Source organism: Lutzomyia longipalpis, chromosome 2, assembly GCF_024334085.1.
Source record: "Lutzomyia longipalpis isolate SR_M1_2022 chromosome 2, ASM2433408v1".
In the NCBI taxonomy this organism is placed as follows: domain Eukaryota; kingdom Metazoa; phylum Arthropoda; class Insecta; order Diptera; family Psychodidae; genus Lutzomyia; species Lutzomyia longipalpis.
The window spans coordinates 5890525-5912348 of record NC_074708.1 but is presented as its reverse complement, the minus strand read 5'-3'; the positions used below and the strand labels follow the sequence as shown (position 1 = coordinate 5912348).

Here is a 21824-nt window from a genome sequence, read left to right as displayed (position 1 = left end):
CACCAACGATATTCAGTTTCCCCCCAGAGCCCCCCTTCGTAGCGCCCCCAAAAAATTTTAATAAATTTTTTGCGAATTTTTGAATTCGGCGCCCTAAATGTAGTTCCAAAAGCCACCACTGCTAATTTTTGGTACATTTCGTTGAAGAGAAAATGAGACGGTGCACATAATGCCAGAGTGAGAGGAAAGTATTTTTCTCATACCATCTCGTAATTCATTTCTTCCTCTCTTGTGCGCACAGCGAACTCTATCGTAACTCCCACGAAAGTTACCGCTCTTGCCGAGAGAAACTATTTTTTTTTCAATTTTCATTAAAAATTTCTTTTTCTTTGCGAATTAATTGAAATGATTTTAATGTCAAATAAGAACTTTCACGATGAATTCCTTAAGAAAATGGTCAAAAAAAAAATATTTTTATCATTTGTTTGAAGGCCTGATGAAGGTTGTTAAATGATAATCAAAACGTCGCTTGGAGAGAATAAAATACGCCTACTTGTTTCCACCATTTTGAATGAGAATATTCTCCAAGAATTTAATTTTCAGAGCCGAAGAATTTATGAAAAAGCGTTTGATTTTTGGGGTTTTTCTTAAACTTGGTTTTCCGATGTTGGTTACATTTGTAGCCTAATTATTGAATTTTTAGGTGCGACGCCATCTTGAGATTTTCCGAATTTTCCATAGAACTGCCCTAAAACATAAAGGTAGGTTTTTCTCAGGATCTACTGGATGGATTTTGATGGGATAAAAAGCAAATGAAAGAGGAAATACCAACGCAGACTTTGATGTACCAGAATTTTGAATTTCTGTCTTGGGGCTGAGAAAAGTGGAAAAATGTGATTTTTATTCAAATATTTTTGACGTTTATTGTCGGAATTGTTGTCAATTCCAACAATTTACCCAAAAGACCCCCCTTAAATAAATTCTTTTCAAAATTTTAACCATTCTGCGTTTCCTAAAAATCTATTCACACCCCGAAAGAACTTCGCCGTTTTCTCAAACCAACTTCAATACAAACTAAAAAAAAATACATTAAAACACAGAAAATTTTTAGCTGTAAAGGAAAATATTTTATTATTTTCATTTTTTATTTTTTTTTTCCTGGAATTTGTCTTTTTTCTGCGTATTTGATGGTATTGTATTTTTTCCATCTCACGCTACGCAACGTGTTGTGGTGTTCAAAAAAACGTTATAAATCGTAAATCCATGTGATAAAATACAGATTTTTTCATTTCATTCGTATATAAAATCTGTAGATTCCTTAAAATGCTTTGTTTGTTTGAATTTCCTTTATCCCCACCCTCACGCATAAAGATCTAAATATAATAACTATTAAAAAAAAATTTAATCTTCGGTGTCACAAGGTCCTAATAATATATAAATTATTAAAGACAAAAAAAAATTGTACCCCGGCTGAAAGCCTTACAAACTCTGTTCTTAGATGAAAAAAATTGCATTTTTGTATAGTTATAATCATAAATTTTATGATTTAACGTGTTAGGAAGATGGAAAAAAATGAAGGAGTTAGCGAGAGAAAGAAACATTAAAAAGCAAATTCAATTAGCGCTAAACACGTATATGTATTCCATTTTCGTCGTTCTTCTTTTCTTGCCCGTAAAGTTCTTCCACCTTCTCTCTATTCTTTTCTGATTTTTTTTTGTTTTAGAAAAAATATAATATATAACTTATATACGTGAATTTAATTTCATATGTTACCCCCACTTATGTACACTCTTCGTTTGGCCACACACCTCTCATTCATTACTCGCTTCTTCCATACGCGAAACACATTTCCCAATTACTTCCTCTTAAAAGAGAGAGATTATTAGTGAACGAAGAGCTTGAGTACGTTCTTGACTTTTGAATTGCAAATTGGGCATCTCTTGTGCTTATTCCACACTTTAACCGCACATTTGTAGCAACAGCACAGGTGGAGGAAGCGACTATGTACAAAAACACCATTTTTCGGTTCTTCCAGGCACATGATGCACAACCCGAGATTTTCACGTTCATCCACCTCCTTGGGGCTCTTCCACGCCTCACCCAGCTGACTTATCGTGGCTTTGGCACGTTCAAGCTCCAATTCATCGCAAAATGTCTCCTGACTATCTTGCTGTGACGACAGAATAGTTGTAAGGGATGATGTTGGCGAGAATTCTTGACTTGATACACAAGACTGCACGCCCGACTCATCCGATTGCCCCCCAAGACGTTCTATGACATTCTTGAAGAACTTATTATCAATTCTACCCAATCTCGCTCTCTTAAACGCTAAAGCACCATTTTCCTCATCTTCCTCCTCCTCCTCGTCTTCCTCCACAAGTAAATCCTGCGAGACTCTACTCAGCCGTCTCTTCCTATTCCCAAGACTAGAATTACTATGTACCCCTACATTCGTACCCCCATCCCGCCCACCATCCTCACTTGAGGCACTTCCAACGCGAGACCTTGTGACTCCTCGACCCTTCGATGGCCCCTCAATGACCAACTCTTCCTCCTCCTCACCACTTCCCGGCGTCTCTCCTGCACTATTGGCCCCACCACATGTGCTCTCCGTCAAATTACACCTTCGCTCCTTATTCCTACCTTTACCATCAACCTCATTAGTCTCATGGCTCTGGCACTTGGGTTTTCCACCATCCTTCCGGACTACCGTCATTGCTTCCTGCTCCGACGCCGATGTACTCCGGAAGCGACGATCACGCAGCCCCGGATGTCGTTCTTTGGTCTTCTTCCTCTTTGAGCGCTTCTTCCGGCGCTTAGGACGCGGTGGGAAATGGTTCTTCCGGATCTGCAAATGAGAGAAAGAAAAGAAGAAAAAAAAACATTTTAGAATGTTGTTTAATTTTTTTTTACAATTAATTTCTTTTAAGTTTATCATTACTTTAAAGGATATGATAGGAAAGTAGGTATAATTGTTTTTAAGCTTAAAGCATAAAGTTTTGTTTCCTTAAATCCTAATTTGGGTTTTTATTTTGTCTGACTTTTTTTGTATTTTCAGTGATGAAAGAGTAAGTTTTTTTTTCTTTTTATTTTTTTTTTAACTCTTTTATTGATTTTAGAAAATAAATTTACTTTCTAGTCGAACGAGGAGATCCAAACTTAAACCTGATCTCTTAACTCTATCCAATTAAAGCTTTCTAGATTTTCTTTTTTATAAACAGATTTACAAACAGAACTTAAAAGGGAAGAAATTAAAAATTAAATAGAAGAATAAATAAAATGGTTAAAGTTTAATTTTTTTTTAAAAAATATTTTAGGATTGTGAGCCTAAATAAATAAATCTTTTGTTACCGTTTGATAAGGGATTGAAAAAAAAATTAAAGATTAAAGTTTTTAATTTGCTTCAACAACTTAAATTAAAGAAATAAAACAAAAGAGGAAAATACATATCATGCATTATTTTAATTTAAAATTAAATGTTGAGAAATATTAACTAATAAAGCATTTTAATTAAAAGAAATAAAAAATTCGGAAAAGGTTCTTTCTAAATTTCTACAAGTTAATAAATAATATTAAAAGAAAAAAAAGAAGAAAAAAGGAAAAATTAAGGAATGATTTAACCTCTAGGCCGCCAAGCGGGGTCGTTGAACGACCCCAGCCCTATATTTCGTGCTATAACTTAATATATATAAAAGTTAGCGTTCCCATCTTTTGGAAATAAGTTCCTTGGTTATCTGAGGAGGTTGTGTAAAAATTTCAGCTCAATCCGACCACCACAAGAAAAGTTATTAAGGAAAATGTAGAAGAAGGGAATTCAAAAATTGGAGTAACGGCCATGCTGCGGAAAATTTCTTAGAATGAAGTTAGTCACGTCATGAACCGTGTGCTAGTGGGGTTGTTTTTATTTCTCACCCTACCTTCTCAGTGTCAAAATTATCGCGAATAAGTAGCATAAATCACATAAAACATAGTCAGAAGCACATAAGTGTTGAAAAGAATAAAGAATTTTCCAGAAATATTGCCATTTATTACGGTGCGGGAAGTGAGGGGAATGTGGAGAAGTAGTGAAAAAAAAAATAGCAGTTGCAGTCAACTTCGTGGCAAATTTCTCAAGAAGAAATTGTGAAAAATGAGTGAAAAATGTTTTTCCCTAATATCTTCTTCTACGTGTTTTGTGGTGGAAAATTTGTGAAGCAAGGGGCAAGAGGACTATATAAGGAGTGTAAAGGTAGTGACCCGACAGTTCCCGGTTGTATGGTTTATGAGAAAATCGATTTCCTTCTTGGGGTCGTTCAACGACCCCACCTTGGCGCTCTAAGGAAGCTCCAAGGTCTTGGCGGCCTGCAGGTTAATTAGAATCAATTTGTCTTAGAAGCTTAAAAATGGTTTTATATTTTTATGCGTTATATTGATTTTTAGGATAGGAAAGAATTAGCTAAAAGAGCGCCAAAAATACTTTAAGAACTACATAAAAAGATAAGCAAAATAATAATAAAAAATATCCTTTATCGTTTAAAGTGTCGTCGATTCCTTAAATAGACTTAATAATAAATTGTGCACTAAAATTCTTTACTCACTATAACACAAATACTACAGCCTATGAGCTACTTAAAAGCATAAATTTATAGAGAATTTTCTTTTATTTATTTTTACAATTTTCTTGCATTTTTCTTTTAAATTTAACTTTTCATTCCCCCGGCCATGTTTGTGTAATAAACTTACCGAAATTACCAACAAAAAAATAATTAAAATGCATTTTAATTAAAAGAAATATGCGCCATATTCATTGGAAACGATTACCGGTTTAGTTCTTAATTTAAAATGACGATTGCTGTCTAAAGTTGCAACATTGACGACATTTCTGCTGGCAGTTTTTGATTTCTCTGCTGCAAGAATCACTATTCACGTGGACGATACTATCACCTACATTGTGTGTCTGCAAATTTTCAAGCAGCATGATCTTGTTTCTAGCAGCATAAATCTGTTACTACAGTTGCATGATCTGATGTAATTACTTTTCGTTGAAACGTGTGATGTATGGACAAAGTATTCATTTTTTTCTTATGCAAAATAAAGCTGAACAATTTGAATAAACCTACAAAAAGCGATTGAAAAAAATGAAAACTTAAAAATAATTAACAAAAATAATGTAAAAATAGTTTTTTTTTCTTCTTCGCATCATACGCATATTTTTATCGTTTTTTCTTCTTTTTTCTTATTTTTTTTTTATATGTTTTGTGTTTGTGTTTTTCTTGTTATTTTTTAATACTATTTTTTTTCATTTTCTTATTTTTCTTTTGTTGTATTTTTTTTCATTTCGTTTATTTTCTAATTTGTTTTCTTGTTTTTTTTTTTTAATGTTTTGCTTTTTTCTTGCGTATTCTATTTTTTATACTTTTTCGATTTTTTGTTTTTCTTTTCATTTTCTTTTAAAAAAATATTTTAACAATTTTATTTTTTGAAATTGTCTCTTTTTTATGTGTTTTGTACACAACACACACACATTTCCAGTATTGGAGTGCCTGGGAAGAAAAGGTTTCAAAGAGAATGTAGCAAAACATCTTTGTTATCAATTTTTGAGATGAGACAAACTCCCACAATATCTGTGGAGTCTCCTTATTTGTCTTATTAGTCAATAAGACGTTTTTTTTTCTTTTTGCATTTAGCAAAAAAATCGTTTTTAACCCAGATTTGCCCAGGAATTGATGCCAAGTGGACTTTGTCGTTAAAAGAATTTTCTTATCAATAAGAAAATACAAAGCCTGGAAAATTCCCATTTCTATTGATCGTTGTGAAGACTCCTAATTGATTTATCATTAATCCTGCCTAGAATTTAGTTTTTTTTAAAATAATAGCAAGAATCATTAGTTAACAATGATCCAGTGAATTCAGAGAAATTAAACCTGTATTATGATATTAATTCTCTGCAATTTAAATTAAGGAATTTCCCTTTCCCTTTTAGCTGTGATTTTTTTGTGTTTTCAAGACGTTTATTAAAACAAACATTTTTATTGTCTTTCAGACGCTGTAGCCTTAAATTTTCCTTCTTTTCGTTATCAAATACCCTTGTATCCAATGAAATTGGTATCTTATCTGCAATATAATCTTCTAAGTTGTTTATAGAAGATAAAAATTGTTAAAAATATGAATTTTTTGTTGATATTTTACGAGTTTTGAACCCCTTTTCGCTCTTGAGAAAAGTAAGAAGAATTTCTGAAAATTTAACAAAACTCTTCTGTATTCTTGCCGAAACAGAACTAACTGTAGAACCTCCATCATTATTAGATCTTCCTTTTAGCTTCTTTTTGTGATTTTTACGATGAAGTTTAGTCAGATTTCTCGTCTTTTCTCTTCTCTATTGGACAAGAAATCTCAAAATTCAAGAGCACGATGCAGAATAATCAATCTTTTGGATTATTCTGGGAAATTTTGCAAGTCAAATCATTCGTTTTTCAAGAATACGATTTATTTTCCAATGTTGATATTCCATCTATAGGAACCCTCTAGTAGCTTGCCGTTGATTGTGGGCAGTCTTTATGCCTTGTTAGAAACTCAATTTTGAATGATTCTTATAAGATTCCTTTCCAAGCTTATTTTTATACATATTTGGGTTTTTTTTATACCCATTATCAATTTTCTTTGACCTTCTTTCTCACATATATTGATTAGAAAGTCTCGCATATTTTAAAAGTCCGTAGTTTTACAACACTACTAGACTGTAAGATCGTGCTCAAACATTTTTAAAGAATTTTGTTGAAATTCTTTTGTTCGGTAAATTGTGATAAAATTTATTGTTCTAGAATTTCCCAAAAGAAGCTTATCGAGAAGCTCTTCCGGAAGGATTTTCCCTCCCATTTCTCATGAAGTTTAATCATTTTTACGTCTTTTTTTGAGACACTTTCTCAATATAATTTATTTAATTTTTTTAACTACCTATTTCATTGGATATTTCTTCGAAAGAACAGACGTTAGATAATCTCTTCTCTCACCTTTAATGATAGTTTGTTTATATTTCACAGCACGCTAATTGAATCTTTGCTTTGCAAAGCACTTAACATTTCTTCTTTTCTTTGCTTTAAATTGGTATATGAAAAAAAATTGAGCGATTTGTGGCCACACATTTGCCGGGAGAAAATGCAGGATGAAATATATATGTATGAGGGGTCACACACGGGTCATTGGTATCATTTTTTTTTATTAGCTCTCTTTTTTGCCTTCTCTCACGCGCATTGTGGAGTGGCAGAGCCGGGCAGTGTTGCTGCTGCTAAAGCCCACGTGATTACGTGTCAATGACAATCAACCCGGCGGTGATGACGGCATTGTGTGGCCACAACAAATGAACAAGTCATATCATGTTAGCGCCAGGAATTGTGCATGTTCACTGGCGTGAGATGCAAATTAGCGGGAGACTCACCTGGTAGCACCTTTCGCAGTAGCGATAGAGGGGATTATTCTGCTTATTCTTGCACTTGACGCACTCCCAGTAGTCAGCACGTCGGAGTTCGGGATCTGTGGCGGACCCTTCGGATGCCTCGGTGTCGGCAAAGATTGCAAAATCACTCCCGGATGAGCTGTCATCCACATCCGTCGTCATCCACGTGGTTACAGCAGCAATAACAACTTCCTGGAAGGACAAAAAAAAGGAGTTTGATTCACAAAAACATAAACAAGGATTCATTCACGTGGAGTGCTTACGTGCTCTGTTCCACTGGAGGATTCATCCGAATAGAGATTGTTCCCGGAACTACTGCAATCCGTGGCCACTTCGTACTCCAGCACGGCAATTGTTCCATCCGAATCCGTATCACTGGTATCCCGGCAAACATCTGGGGCACGAGAAAATAGACAAAATAAATAAACAAAAGAGATTTCTTTTAGTGACAGCTGTGAAGAAAAATCAATGATTGTTTCGAATGTGGGACGCTGCTGTGAGATGCGCGGGGCTCCTTCCAAAAAAGGGGAAAATTGGAGATTCGCCTCTTCTCCTTGGCACGGCCACACACTACTTTGTCGCATGGCCACCTTCGTAGGGGGAGCGCTCGTGTCCGCCAATGCGCGCTGCATGTGTGCGTAGGCAATATAAAAATGGCCGATGGAGGAGAATGATGGCCAAAACGATCGCAATCGCAATGCCAAGATGACGCTCTTCGCGAGAATCTCTCACCTGTCTCGCGTTCGTGGAAGCTGTCGAATGTGGCGTCGTCATCTGACTCGCAAATCCCACCGCGGGGGCTCTCTTTGGCCAGGGTAATGAAGAATGTTGGTGGCATCTCCGAAAAGCCCTCATCGTGCGGATGTTTCCGCTTCACGCCACTACCTTCGTGAGTCGTCTCACTACTCGCACTACCGCCACCACCACGTAGTCCACTAAATGTTGATCTCTCCAGCAAAATTGTCTCTCCTTCCATTGTCTCTTTGCACGCTGTGGCCACCTTCACGTTTTACTATCACGCCACAATTTCACAAAATGCGCGACGAAAAATGGCTTTCGGCAATTTTACGCCAAGACTCAAAATTTCCGTCAAACGGCGGCGAAAACGGAAAGTTTTGTCTCTTTTTTCAAAATCCACTTTGTCGTTGGCAAGTTCGAAAAGGGGCGGAGCCTCTTTGCATTGGAGTGAAAGAGAGGGCACTTGTCTCCAAAGCTTTGCCTCTCTTGTCTCCAAAATGGGGCGTTTCAAGGGGCAAACAACTAACTTTTTTTAGAGGTTCTTTTTCAATTTTATTGTTATTTTTGTAAGAATTAATTTGTAAGATTTGTAATTAAATTATTTGGCCCTTTGGGTTAAAAAAAAGAGCTAAAATTCAAATTTTTTTTCGGAATCTGTACGATTTTTATTCTTAAGAAAATTGCATATTTTGAAATAACGATGTTGATTGTAACGGCGACGACTTCTAAATAACATGACAAACCCAATTTTCTTAGAAAAATTAAACGAAAAATGTGAGAAAATCAATTGTGTGAGCGAGAGGCAAAGAAAGCACAAATATGTCTATCTCTTTCACTTAACTCGCCGCGCCCCCTTGTTTGTTTACATTTTTCACGCAATTTTCCGGAACTTTCATCCAAAAAGTGGATTTTCCGCAAGAAATAGGCGTCGAAAAACTTTTTTTTAACTTCTTCAGCAAAAGGATATTCTGAATATGGTTTGGGGATTCGCTGAACTTTCGGAAACGCTGAAAGATTTTTTTAAATCTTTTGGAATGGATTCTGTCAAAAATCTTTTCTTGAAATTTGAAAATTGTAAGATTTTTGATATTCTGTGAAAAATATCAAGATTTTATCAATTTCTTTCTTGAAAAATATGAATCGATCACCTTGATTTTCTTTTATAAAGAAGTAAAAAAGAATACTAAAAAGAAGAATTAGTTTTTTTTTACAACAAAAAGGCTGTATTTGCACATTAAAACTCCACCGAATTCTACAATTCTCTCATTTTTTTTATATCTCTTTCACGGCCTTGCCATACAATGTCATCTTGCCATCAGCAATGTATCACAATCACAAAAATGTAAATAATTAATAATTTACATAAAAAACATTTTTCTCTCAAACTTCTCATTTTTTTATTCTTCCATTTTTCTTCTCCTTTTTTTGCAAAAATTCAGCTCTTTTCATTTTTGCTAAGAATCAAAGTTAAACAAAGAAACAAAGTACAAAAACTAAGGAGAAAAGTCAGGCAAACAATTTGGCTAAAAGTACTTCTTCTCTTTATTTTTTTTTAAAGGTATTTTTTTTTAATTAGAATTTACACCCGGAAGACGCAATATAAGAACTTTTCTCTTCTTTTTTTTATTTCTTTTACAATGGACACAACAAGAAAGACTCCATGGGGCGGAGTAGACTTAGAATGCAGAGACTAGAAAGGTTTTTACTATTTTTTCTTCTTCATTTTTTTTTCTTTAAAATAAAAATTAGTATATATTGAAAAAAATTGTGAAATAATGCACTTTTCAATAAATCTTTCATTTTTTTTTTTTACTATAGGTAACTCATGCTGCTGGTAATTATTGTCTTCCATTGCCATTTGGTATTTTTTTCCACTTTTTTTTCTCTTTGCTGAACAAACATTTCTGTGGCGCACAATAAAACATATCGGCATGGTCTTTTGAGAGAAGAAAAATAACAAACAAAAAAAAGTCAAAATTTTAATAACAAAAAATTTAATAATTTCTTCAACGATAAATCCCATTTTTTGGGAGCTTTTCTTCATAATTTTTATTTCTTTTGTAATTTAAAAAAAAACTAATTAAACAACATAAAACCGCAATTCTGGAAGCAAATATTTAAATCTAAAAGGATATATTTTTTAGATTTAATTAACTTTCATTCTTTTTTTTTTAAATTAGCGAATAAGAATATTTTCTCCAGAATTACATTAAATATTTCTTTTTTTTCTTGAATAGTTTTTACTCAAAATATTATTCTTTCAGGCTATTTTGCTCCCATTTGTACAAAATCAGATGATATATATATATATATATATATATATATATATATATATTATTTTGACCCAAAATATCGATGAAGGAAATGCTCTATCACTCTGAAATAAATCACTCTCAATTTTTTCTCTAATAAATATTTTGAGGTGGTTGGGAGGGGTAAAAAAAAAGTTTTTTTTATCGGAGAGATATGTCACTTTCATCCATTTACGTGGCACCAAAAATATTTTATCTAAAAATTGAAAGCTAGCTATGTAGTTTATATATTATAGAGTTGGCTATAGGTCGGAAGTTGTGGGAGGAAGGTAGGAAGGAAATAAAGCTATATAGTTTTTGTTTGAAAAATGTGGGAAAAGTAATGAATAAAACGATGGGATGTTTTTTCACTACCCTACACTACCATTCAAAAGTTTCCAGACAAGCTAAAATTTTGGATTAAAAAAAAATTTGTCGGAATGTTCAGTAGATTTAAATTCTATGACAATTTGAAGACTCGAATTGGCCACGATGGCCAGCAAAATTCTCAAGGGTTAAAAAAAGTTTTCTCAGTCGAATCATAAATAACAAATGTAAGAAATGGGTTAAAAAAAGCTGAATTTGAGAATTATTTTGATAAAAGTATTTGCTTGTAACTTAATTAGTAATGAACCGATTTTGTCAAATTGCTTTCTAAAGAAAAGGTCATTCCCCTTTCTAAAACTTTCAAAATAATCAAAATCGGTCAAACGGTTCATTTTTGGATAAATAAAATTTTCCTTTTAAAAAATCCCTAATTTCTACTTGTCCAGTAACTTTTTGATGGCAGTGTAAATTAAACAGCATTCCAAACAGCATAAAAGTAACAAGGTATGCTTTTTTGTAGCTTCTTCTAATCAACATTAGCCTAAAAGACAACAGATAAGAAACATTCGAAAAACGCCACATTTCTGGCCTCAATTTTTATTCTTTTATCCTTTTCCCTTTTACCAACTCTCCTTCCATCGTCAAAAAATATACTTTTTGTAAGAAATAAAAAAAAAGTTCAACAACATTTTTTTTCACTGCAATATTTAACTATTTCTAATCTCTAATTTTTCTCTCTTTAAATTTATGCGTCTTTCTCTTTTCTACTGTGTCTAATTCATTTTGCATTGGCTTTCTAATAAAAAATATTCAATGCATTTTTTTGTCATCAAAATTGTCCACTAGTTTTAACCATTTATGTATGTATATAAGTTAGTTTTGCCACACTGCATGGTTCTAAAAAAGTTCGTACGCTTCACAAATTGAACCATCCCCATGCAGTGTATGGATTTTGAAACCACAGATATATTTTAACGAGTTTTTCTCACTGTGTCCTCTTTGCATTAATTTTATATAATATTAATAATTTTCACATTTTATCTACATTTTTTCTCTCCTTTTTCTTCATCTAATTTAAATGTCTTTCTCCCTATCGAAATTCCTACTATGTATGTATATTATTTACACGTTTACTTCCCACCTATGAACATTTTTTTCTCCACACACTTTGATAGCTAAAAGTTCTTGTGCCTATTTATTACCAGAGAAGATTTTTTTCTTTGTGAGAATTTTCTTGATTTTTCTTTTTAAAAGAATTTAGTTTGCATTTTGGTTTCTTCATGATATGCTGCAAAAGGGATTTTTTTTTGGGAATGGTTCTTTTTTTATTTTTGTTGGTTGTTCCTCAATTACAAGACACACACATAAAAGACACAAAAAGAAGTGATAGAAATTGTACAAGTTTTTTATGCAATATGTTTCGTATGGAAGATATGCAAAAGGTTTAAGTGTTAAGAGTGCAGTATTAATGAAGTATTTTAGCGCGATAGGATATGCAAAAATTGAGAAGCTATACCCCACGAAAATCCATCAATTTCTTGAAAAGAAAATCATTATTTCTTTCTCTTGAATTCGCGTGAGATTCTCCTGCAATTTTGCTTGAGAACTCTTTTTATGTATTTTTTTTTAATTTAAACATAAAACATAAATAAAACTCAAAATAGCATAGAAAAATTAGAAAGTTTCAAAGATATAAAAAAAAAAGATTTTTTGAAAAAGCAGATCTGAGTCTTCTTCTTCTTTCCTTTAAATTCATTTTTCAGGCGACGTTTCGAAAAGAATATAAGCTTCTTCAGGCATGAAATCAACCAAGAGATTTCTATGTTAATAAAAATAACTCAAATTTACGTTAGATAGACGCGTTAAGAAATCATATTGTTGAAATAAAACAATAAAAAACATTTTAAAATTTCATTAATAAATTTTAAAAGTTTTTAATTAGTATAATCAATTGAAAAATTGAATTATTAGCTTTGATATTTGATTCATCATCCTCTGATAAATCAATAAAAGAAAAACAAAGAACGTCTTGTTCCAGAAAGGTCAAAATATTTTTAAAAAGCCAAGGAAAAGAATACCAAAAATCTTATAATTAACGAACTATAAGGAAAGAAAAGAAAAGATTTGTATCAGAATCTACCCCTATGTTTCAAGTTTTTTTTTATCTTCTTTTCATTGAATAACTTCTGTGCTTTTGACTATTTGATTCTTTCCTTTTGACTGCTTTTTATACATTTGACCGAAAAACTTCAACGTTTTTGACCATTTGAATCGTTCTTAATCCGGCTGAATTTCGGCTGATAATTTCAGCGGTATATTAACCAAAGTTTTATTAAGAGTGATATGATAGGTAAAAATCGTCAAAAATAAAACGTATAAAATTGAAGGATTTTCGTGAGATTAAAACATTTAACCAATAAAAGCTACAACATACAGGAGCGCGATGCATAAAGAAAGGGAGAATTATCTTTGTCAAATATCACAATATCTTTTTTTTTACAAAATATTTCACTTTTTTGATATTTTCTCCGTGATTCTCCTCTCAGTGGGTTGTTTTTTTTTACTTTTACAAACTTCGAGCTTTTTATTCATCCTTTTAAACTCTGTGTTTTGTGTGATTAAGAATATTTAACAATATTCAATAAATTTATCTCTGAACATTATTTACAAGTAGTTTTTTCTTCTTCTTTTTAAACGTGATCTTTGAGTGATTTTTGAGATTTTCCTTCATCGGTATGATGAGTTTATGTTGTTTTTTTCTTGTTTTAAAGTTATCTGTGTATGTGGAAAGAATGCTATTTATCTCTCTGTTCTAAAATAAATCTCATCATTCCAAAGCCTCAGTTATTCTCATTTTTTTTTGTTTAGAACTTCTTTTTTTTTGATACAATATATACCTCTTTCTTGTATTTAAAAGTGCTATTTGTTTGATCATTTTTTTTCATCATTCTTGTCCTACAAATGTATGGTATTTTTTTTTCTCCTCTAAATATAATTTCTCTGCATATGTAGTTTTTTTTACCTCTTTTTTTTTGTCATAATAGATGCCTATAAGTTTATTTTTTTTCACTTTTCTTAAAGACTTTTACATCACTACCAACTAATTTATCAACTTTCTCCGTCAGCTCACATTTTTTTCTTCTTCTTCTCATTTGTTTTGTATATTTACATAAAAAAGAACGAATATATTTTTTTTAAAGACTGTCTCGACTCAAGCGTGAGGGAGTGTGTGTTTGGTTTTCTTTTGAAGAAAATGCACCACAGCTTGAGATACAATTATTGTATTAACTTCCAATTTTTTTTTCATCTATATTTTATATAATCTCTGTCCGTCTCATTATTTTTTTTTCATAGTGATCATCTTTTTCATTTTGATAAAAATTATGCAATACAGTTTTATAAATTTATATGTATATATATGTGTATATATATTGTAGATATATTATTTTTTTTCACCATTTTCACCGTAATAATTGATTTTGGGATCTCCCAAAGGGGTGACCCACGTGTACCGTATTAGTGACAATTTCTACTCTTTTTCTTTCCAATAGATTATATCCATTTTTTTCATTAATAATATTTTTTCATTTTGTATTTTTCTCATTTTTTTTCATAAATACTTCATTATCAATAGTTTTTTTTCTCTTGTAACTAATAGACCGAGAAGAGATATTTCATATCCAATATATTTTTTTCTTTAATAGTTAATATAGTTTTTTTTTTCTCATAAGAATCTAATTAAAATTGACAGGTGAAAATTATAACATTACCAATATGTAATTTACATATAAATTACACATTGTAATTTTTTTTTCAACTCCATCCCGAACACACCTTCTCGTCAATGAATGATGGAAGTTTGATGAATATAGTTTTGCAGAAGTTTCTTTTTTTTTTTTTATTCTTTTTCTTCGAGAGTACTGCGACAATGAATTTTTGCGCCATTCAATGGTATTTCTTTGCATTTTTTTATTTATTATGTAATTTTATGTGGACAAACCAAATTTTTATTTAAGAGGAAAGAAAAAAACATTAAAGTAAAATAGAAATAGATTTAATTTTCGTCTAAAACGGAAAATATATTTTTGGTTTGTCCTCTATGCGGGTAAAAAGGGGAGCAAATTGTTGCACTTAATGGGTACATTGTGTTGGGTTTCTCCTTATAATTGATACCACTTCTTATCCTTGTACTTTAGCATAAGAGAATGTGCGGTGCCACTAAATTCTTGTGCTTGATTGGCCATCCTTTCCGTTCTATCCTCAAGCTGACTCAGCTTATCCCCACGCTCCATGGCCAATTGATGGGCGCGAGCAATTTCTGATGTGGCTGTATTAGCACGCGCCCCCAATGCCTCCAAATTGGCACTCGGTCCCGGAATGTGTTTTGCCACTGAACGATTCGCCTTACCGCTCGACTCTCCAACTAGTTTTATTTATTTTTTTAATGAAAATTAAGTTTGTTTTAATCAAAAGTTCTTTCTTCTAGATAATTTAGTCTTCTCTTAGTCTAGGTTAGAGTTGATCCTAGAGCCAATTTTAACTCCCACGATTTTTAACAATTTCTTTCAATTCTTTTAAAACGTTTTCGCTTCAATTTCAATATTTTGAAAAATATTTAGTAAATAGAAAAAAAACTCACATAATTCTTCACGATCCAAACTGCGAGATCCACCGCCGAATAAGCCCTTGAAAAAGCTCTCTTTTGGTTGTTCTGGCATATCATGTGCCTGGAATAGCTCGCACATCATCTCATTCGTGAATTGAGTACTACAAAAAATTAGAAAAAAAACATTTAATTCGATTATTTCTCTTAAACTCAAAAATGAAGAATCATTTTCTTAAGAACCTTAAGGCACAGAATGTCTTCTTTACTAAAGGAAAAACAACTCACCAAAAGTCGACGCACAAAGTGAATTTTTGCAATTCGGTGGGTGTTGCCAAATACAACCCATGACCTTTATTGCTAAAGCAGAATGTCTTGGAAATCCTGAAAGAATTTAAGGATTTTTTTAGACCATGCACAAAACACATGTTAAGGCTTTTACAAATTCATTTTTGAATGAAAGTAAATGCATTTTGTTTACGACGACAACGATTACACAGAGTATATTATATGTATACTATATAGTTTAAGAAAGATATTTTCCTCATGTTTTCAGCAGACGACGAAGAAATAATAAGAAGAAAATTCAATGTAAAAGCAGATCTTCACTTTAATAAACGATTCAACTTAAAAAATAAAATGCTTCTATTGAATTTTTGTTGTAATTTTCTTTTTCAAAAACTTTTTTTCATTGCACGAGACATAAAAGGAAAAGTTTCATATATATAATATTGAATTGTGGCATGCAATAAAAATCAATTTGAATTGAGAAATTCTTAATAATAAAATTTCCATAAAGAGATAGGTGGAAAAAAGAGAGAAATATGGATAGAATGAGAGAATTTTTTTTATTAAAAAAAAAAGAAGGGAAAAAATTAAAGAATGAAAGGCAAAACTATTTTGTAATATTTTCACATGCTTTTGTGCTGCCATTGAGAAGAATTGAGAATAGATTTTATGAAACGGTGCAGCAAAAGCAGATTATTGATTTTTTAATTTTTTTTAGAATTTTTCATTTTATTTAGGTTAAATATGATTGTTTTTTTATTTAATTATATTTTTTTTATTTTACGAAGGTGCAAATAATTTTTATTTAAAATACATAAAGTTCTCTAATTAAAAAAAAATATTACATTATATACTAATTTAGTGTATGTCTTGCCTTTTCACTTGTCAAATAGAATCATTCTTTCTGCATCTAATTCATCAATATTTTTTGCTTGAAGAATTTCTACGTTTTTTTTTTTGGTTTTGTTCTACTCATTTTGTAAACTCTTGTTCTTGTTTATTCTTTTGGCTCAATTGTTTGTGAAGAATAATTGTATTTTTTTTTATTTGAATAATATAGAAGGAAATATGGAGTGGGTATACAATTATATATCAAAATACAAAAAATACACAATTAGAATATTAATATATAAATGTTAGAATTCTTTTTTTTTGGTAAATTCTTTAAAATATATAATATTTGTTTATTTATATATATCTTATTTCAAAAACAAAAGAAAAAAGATATTTCTAAAGCAAATTTTTCCACAACTTACTGGTTAGTATCCTCGTGGACAATTAGTTGCTGACCCCAAATTGAGAGCATTGGATCTACAATTCCTTGCTTACATTTTGTCTGAAAGCTATACACAACATGTTGAAAGAAAACAAACACCTCCAAGAGTTTTAAAATACCCATAAAAATATGATAAAAGATTTTTAAAAAAAGAAAATTTTATATACACAGAAGGAGGAATTTTTTTTGTTGTAAATGGAAGTTCATTACGACTGTACAAAGGTTTATTTTTTCATTGCTTTTCTGCAAAAACAAATCTAATAAAAATATTTTTTATATGACTAATCCTTTATTTTCTCTATTATCTTATCTACTAATTCTTTTCTTCTGATAGGCTGCTTTTTGTTTATTAAAAATTTCTTAATGAAAAATAATTTAGTAAAATGTTCTTAAGTTAGAATTTGCATTTAACCCATTTTGATGAATTCTAGAATTTTTCTAGATAGATAAAAAAAATAAAAATGAAATATTTATCATAAATGGGTTAACATTGGATTGAATAAAATTTAAAAATTAATAAAATAAATTGCAAAAACTATTTTTAATAAAGAATTTATTGCTGAAGACGGAAATATAAAATGTTATACAATGACAGAACAATAAAAATCACCAAATAAAATTTTTCATTTGCTTATTCAATTTTTTTTTGAAAATCAGGTCAAAAATTTCTCTCAATTAAAAAAATGCCCCAAATTGAATTTTATTTTATTATCTTTTAGGTTATTGAATAAATTTAAAGTCAGCCTATCAGATTCCTATTAAAATATCTAACCTGATCTACTAAGAATCTATGTAAAAAAAAAAATTAGTTTTGTTAATAAGTTAGTAAAATTAGGACTCTGACACTATATAAAACGTATTTACACAAAAGTCCATTATCTCTAAAGTCCTACATCGCATGGACCTTTAGAAAATTCACTTCTTGTCTCAACGAAGATTTTTTGTTGAATTTATGTGGATTTTTTTTTAGAGTTTAAAGGATTTTATTTAATCTTTGCTGACAACTTTACTTGTGTGACTATACAAATCTAATTTAGAGAGATTTTACAACAAAAAGTGCTCATTTTTTGTACATTTCTCTATAGAAAAGAGTGATAGCAGAGGTGTGGGTGGAGTGAGTAAGAGTTTTTCTAATGTACATATTTTGACACTAATTATTGTGATTTAGTGGACATTTAATCTAATACACAAAACCTACATATTACACGGAAGACCAGTCTCTTATTTACTCGTTTTATTTAAAACTAGGCTTTACAGGAATAAAAAGGTTGATCGGTAAATTAGTTTTTTTGGACAGAATAATATTCTATTTGATCAGAAATAAAATGATCAGAGAAATAGAGAAATTGTAATAATAGGTTTAGATTAAAAGATTATTCGATTTTGACCAAAAGAAAACACAAAAATAATATTTAATCAATTCTTTTGATTAAAATAAAACTTTCTCCTGACCAAAATTAGAACATATTTCTGATCAAAAAACTAATTTACAGATTAAAAGGAATTTGGTGTAAAAAACAAAATAAAAATAAAATGAAAATTCATTTTAAAGGACTTGATCTGCTATTTCATTTAATCCTTAATGTGTTTAACTACATTTTATTGTGTCAACTATGTATAAAATTAATTTTATCACAGCACGTAAAAGTGATAATTTATTTTTGCTCTTCAACTATCTATATATACTTGGTGTTGACTCAAAAGAATTTTTCACATCAGTGTTTATCATTGTTTCTCATATAAAATGAAGAGTTTTATGTTTAAGTGAGGGTTAATGTTTTTGTGGGTTTTTTTTCTCATAGCGAGGATGGAGTTTTTATGGTGTTTGTTGGAAATTTCTCACAAGAAAAAAAAATATTTGAAAACTCTTCCACAAGACAAATTTAGCCATAATCATAACTTGAATAAAAAAAAATAAATTCACATCACTTCTAAGGAAATTCTCGTATAAAAAAAATTGGAAAAATCATTGGAAAAAATATAATATATGCCATACAATCTCCATCCGTATAAGTAATATCTAATTCGGCCAAGAATAGAAATTATATTGAATGACAAAACAAAATCGTGCAGCAATGACGATTCACTTTCATCTTGCTTTTTCATGGAACGCAAAAGAAAAAAAAATTAAAGCACTCTCACGAGCCATATAAATTCATGAATGAAGTAAGATTTTTTTTTATTATAAATGAAAATGAACAGCACCACATCACTATTATATGTAATTTATTTCTCAGATAAATTTAGAGGATAAAAAATAAGTTATAGGAAAACTTAATTCTACAATATTTTGCAATTAGATAAAAATTTTGTGATTTATGGAAATGAATATAAAATATATATAATTAGGTAATGTATTTAATCCTATTAATTTCATTCTTAATCATTAAAGTTTTGTGACGTGATTAAAAATTAAATGATTTCTCACTAAATGTATGTAGACTATTACTGTGAGTTTTATGTTGGAAAATCAAAGAGAAAATTCTTTTATTTGAATATTGTATAATGAAAAAAAAAGTCTTACTACGCTATGTATGTATATTATGAAGGACTTTTTCAAACAGATAAAACTCAACGTGTATGTAATGAATATGAGGGTTCTATCTAACTCTGTTTTTTCCCCATGGTTCTTATGCCACCAGGGCACAAGTGGGTAGTGATGGGAATATAGGTAACCAGAAAAAAATGTATTTGAGGACATGGATGAACGAAAAAAAAAATAAAGGAAAAAAAAAACAGTGTGGATGAAGAAGGAAATCAATGAAAGCACGTACCTCAAATCAGCCAATGGAAGAAAATCCACGTCCATGAGTGGACGAAGACTGGGTAAGCTGAATGCCATAAGGTGGCCAGTCGACAAGTAGCAAACTAAACAAACGCTATCTGAAATTCAATGAGGGTTAATCATGATTGTATTTCGCGTAAAATAGAATTACCCCCTTTGTCATGGGCGGGGGAGGACTATGTAAAAGTATAAGAATAAAAAAAAAGAGAGACGTTGTTTGCTTATTGGGTTTTTTTTGTTGTTTGTTAAATTACGCGCAGGAAGGGCAAAAGTTGAAGACAAAAAAAGGTGCCATAGAATGCCAATGGGCAGATAAAAGACAAAAGCGTAAAGAATAAAAGACATGTAGGTATGGAGAGTACTCTGTCAACTCACCCCTAAAGCTAATAATCTCTGCCTTAATCACATAATCAGTATCCGCAATTTGCTGTCGGTAGACACAATTTTGACTTGGAAGTGCCACGACCCGTGCTTGCTTTTCACTCGTAATCACAATAAATTGCCGATCACTGAAGGAGTCCTGATTGCCAGATAGAGTTGGACTCATTCGGTTGGGATTTTTCGTGGGTGTTCCTGCAACAGATACAACTTTGCATTAACCACCACCAATTTACTTCTTTCTACCGTCACAAAAAAACCCCTCCCACACATAAAATAGCCCCAAAACGCTTCCTCTTACTATTGTCTCTTTTCTCTGATTGCTTTTCATCCTTCCATGCTTCATAAGTATAAGGTACAAGGGCCCCATTGTAATCCAAGAACGACATAGACAGAATGGCACCCTTTAGTCGAAAGATAGGTCCTCCTGTTGACAAATAATACCAAATAAGGGTAGGTACAACATATTAACACCACATTTATACAATATAAATGTAGGTAGGTAATGGTAGGTAAGTACTTCAAAACCGCATCAACCACTCTTGCGTTTTCACAACATACAACAAAATCAAAAGTCATCCCAACTCACCCAGAATTGAGACAACCACAGGATTGGTTTTTCGGTTATCAGTATCCGGGAGGGTTATTGAAATTGTGAGAACTGACCCAAGGCTTGTACCAATCCATAGGGTAGGTTGCAATGTTGATGGATCTGTTGAATAAATCATAAGAACATTTTATGTAAACACACATTACATCCAACATAAAATGGAAAGTCAATTCACATTGTGGCTTTTCTTTTGAAGAGAATTGCTGCTGTGCTACTATACTAATGCACCCCTCTATATTCCTTCAAATTAAGGGATGGTTCAATAATTTTGTATAAACTTTGGGGTTTTTTGTGTCTTAGATTTTTTTTGTTTGCAATTGATTCTGAATTTTGATTTTTTTTTCTCTTGGAACCTCATTTAAAATGAATGGAAATAAGAAAATCAAGATATTGGATTCTTTGCTTCAGAAAAAAAGGGTTAACATTGATTAAAAAAATATATTATCTCCAACCGTTCAATTTCATTTCATTATTGCCAAAATTTTATTTAAAAAATGGGCAATTTTGTTCTTTAGAGTTTTCAATAATTCCCAGCAATTAGGCTCATCTTGTTGTCGGTATTTGGTTTTGTAGCTTTACCAACTAAGGGTTACCCATTTAAGGAAAACTTTAGTTAGAGACTAGATTGAAACTGATTTAAAGATTTGTTTTTAATAGGCCAGTAGAATTAAGTGAAAATGACCCCAAAGTTTAAATAAATTGCGATCAAGCCAAATTTTGCACTATTCGATTCAGAAAATTATAAGAAATCTTTTTTATATTTACCAGCATGCTCTAAAACGTGAGCTCGTTTCACAAAATGCGTTTAAATATTTCCATATATTTTCTTATAGAAGCCATCAAAGCCATTGAACGAACAAGTGACGTCACTTGGGTGTTCCAAGAAACTGCTCACACAAACCACATAAAATACTTTAGTTTTTACAATTTCCACTCAACAGATTATAACGAGGGTTAAAAGAAGTACTTCCTACAAGAGAAAATGCAGAAATAATAAGTAAAACACACATTTATTTCACGAAAAATTTCACCACAAAAATGAAAATATTCACTTCAAATACTCGGAACTGTCAAATCATACTTTGGCGGAACACGAATTTCCGCGAAGTCACTTGTTCGTTTAATGGCTTCGATGGTTCCTATGGAAAAATGTAAA

General features: G+C 31.2%; 2 protein-coding genes across 15 annotated transcripts in view; both read right to left on the bottom strand.

The window, feature by feature from the left end:
• Positions 1–1044: 1044 nt before the first annotated feature.
• On the bottom strand, positions 1045–8503 carry LOC129788822 (E3 ubiquitin-protein ligase Mdm2-like). The gene is made up of 4 exons (XM_055825199.1): positions 8105–8503; positions 7636–7766; positions 7355–7564; positions 1045–2788 (listed from the first exon to the last, which is right to left on the bottom strand). The coding sequence occupies exons 1-4, from the start codon at positions 8346–8348 to the stop codon at positions 1823–1825; spliced, it is 1551 nt and encodes a 516-aa protein (XP_055681174.1). The 5' UTR covers positions 8349–8503; the 3' UTR covers positions 1045–1822.
• Positions 8504–9306: 803 nt separating this feature from the next.
• Positions 9307–21824, bottom strand: part of LOC129788821 (syntaxin-binding protein 5) — a 127984-nt gene continuing 115466 nt past the window's right edge. For 4 of the 14 annotated variants that reach the window (XM_055825192.1, XM_055825183.1, XM_055825184.1 and 1 more), the window contains exons 16-23: positions 20648–20770; positions 20360–20485; positions 20056–20268; positions 19670–19778; positions 16876–16962; positions 15620–15715; positions 15368–15495; positions 9307–15151 (exon numbers count right to left, since the gene is read on the bottom strand). In XM_055825192.1, the coding sequence (XP_055681167.1) occupies positions 14889–15151; positions 15368–15495; positions 15620–15715; positions 16876–16962; positions 19670–19778; positions 20056–20268; positions 20360–20485; positions 20648–20770 (1145 nt within the window). In that variant the 3' untranslated portion in view covers positions 9307–14888. Of the gene's footprint in view, positions 15152–15367; positions 15496–15619; positions 15716–16875; positions 16963–19669; positions 19779–20055; positions 20269–20359; positions 20486–20647; positions 20771–21824 lie in introns of those variants that run through there. The other 10 variants (XM_055825189.1, XM_055825190.1, XM_055825193.1 and 7 more) reach the window with 4 other exon arrangements.

What these genes read in the sequence shown, in the direction of transcription:
- LOC129788822 (XM_055825199.1), bottom strand. Translation starts at nt 8,348, where the DNA reads ATGGAAGGAGAGACAATTTTGCTGGAGAGATCAACATTTAGTGGACTA. An exon ending in CTTCCACGAACGCGAGACAG is followed by an intron (nt 7,767 to 8,104) that starts GTGAGAGATTCT and finishes CTCGTGCCCCAG; the next exon opens with ATGTTTGCCGGGATACCAGT. An exon ending in ACTGCGAAAGGTGCTACCAG is followed by an intron (nt 2,789 to 7,354) that starts GTGAGTCTCCCG and finishes TCTCATTTGCAG; the next exon opens with ATCCGGAAGAACCATTTCCC.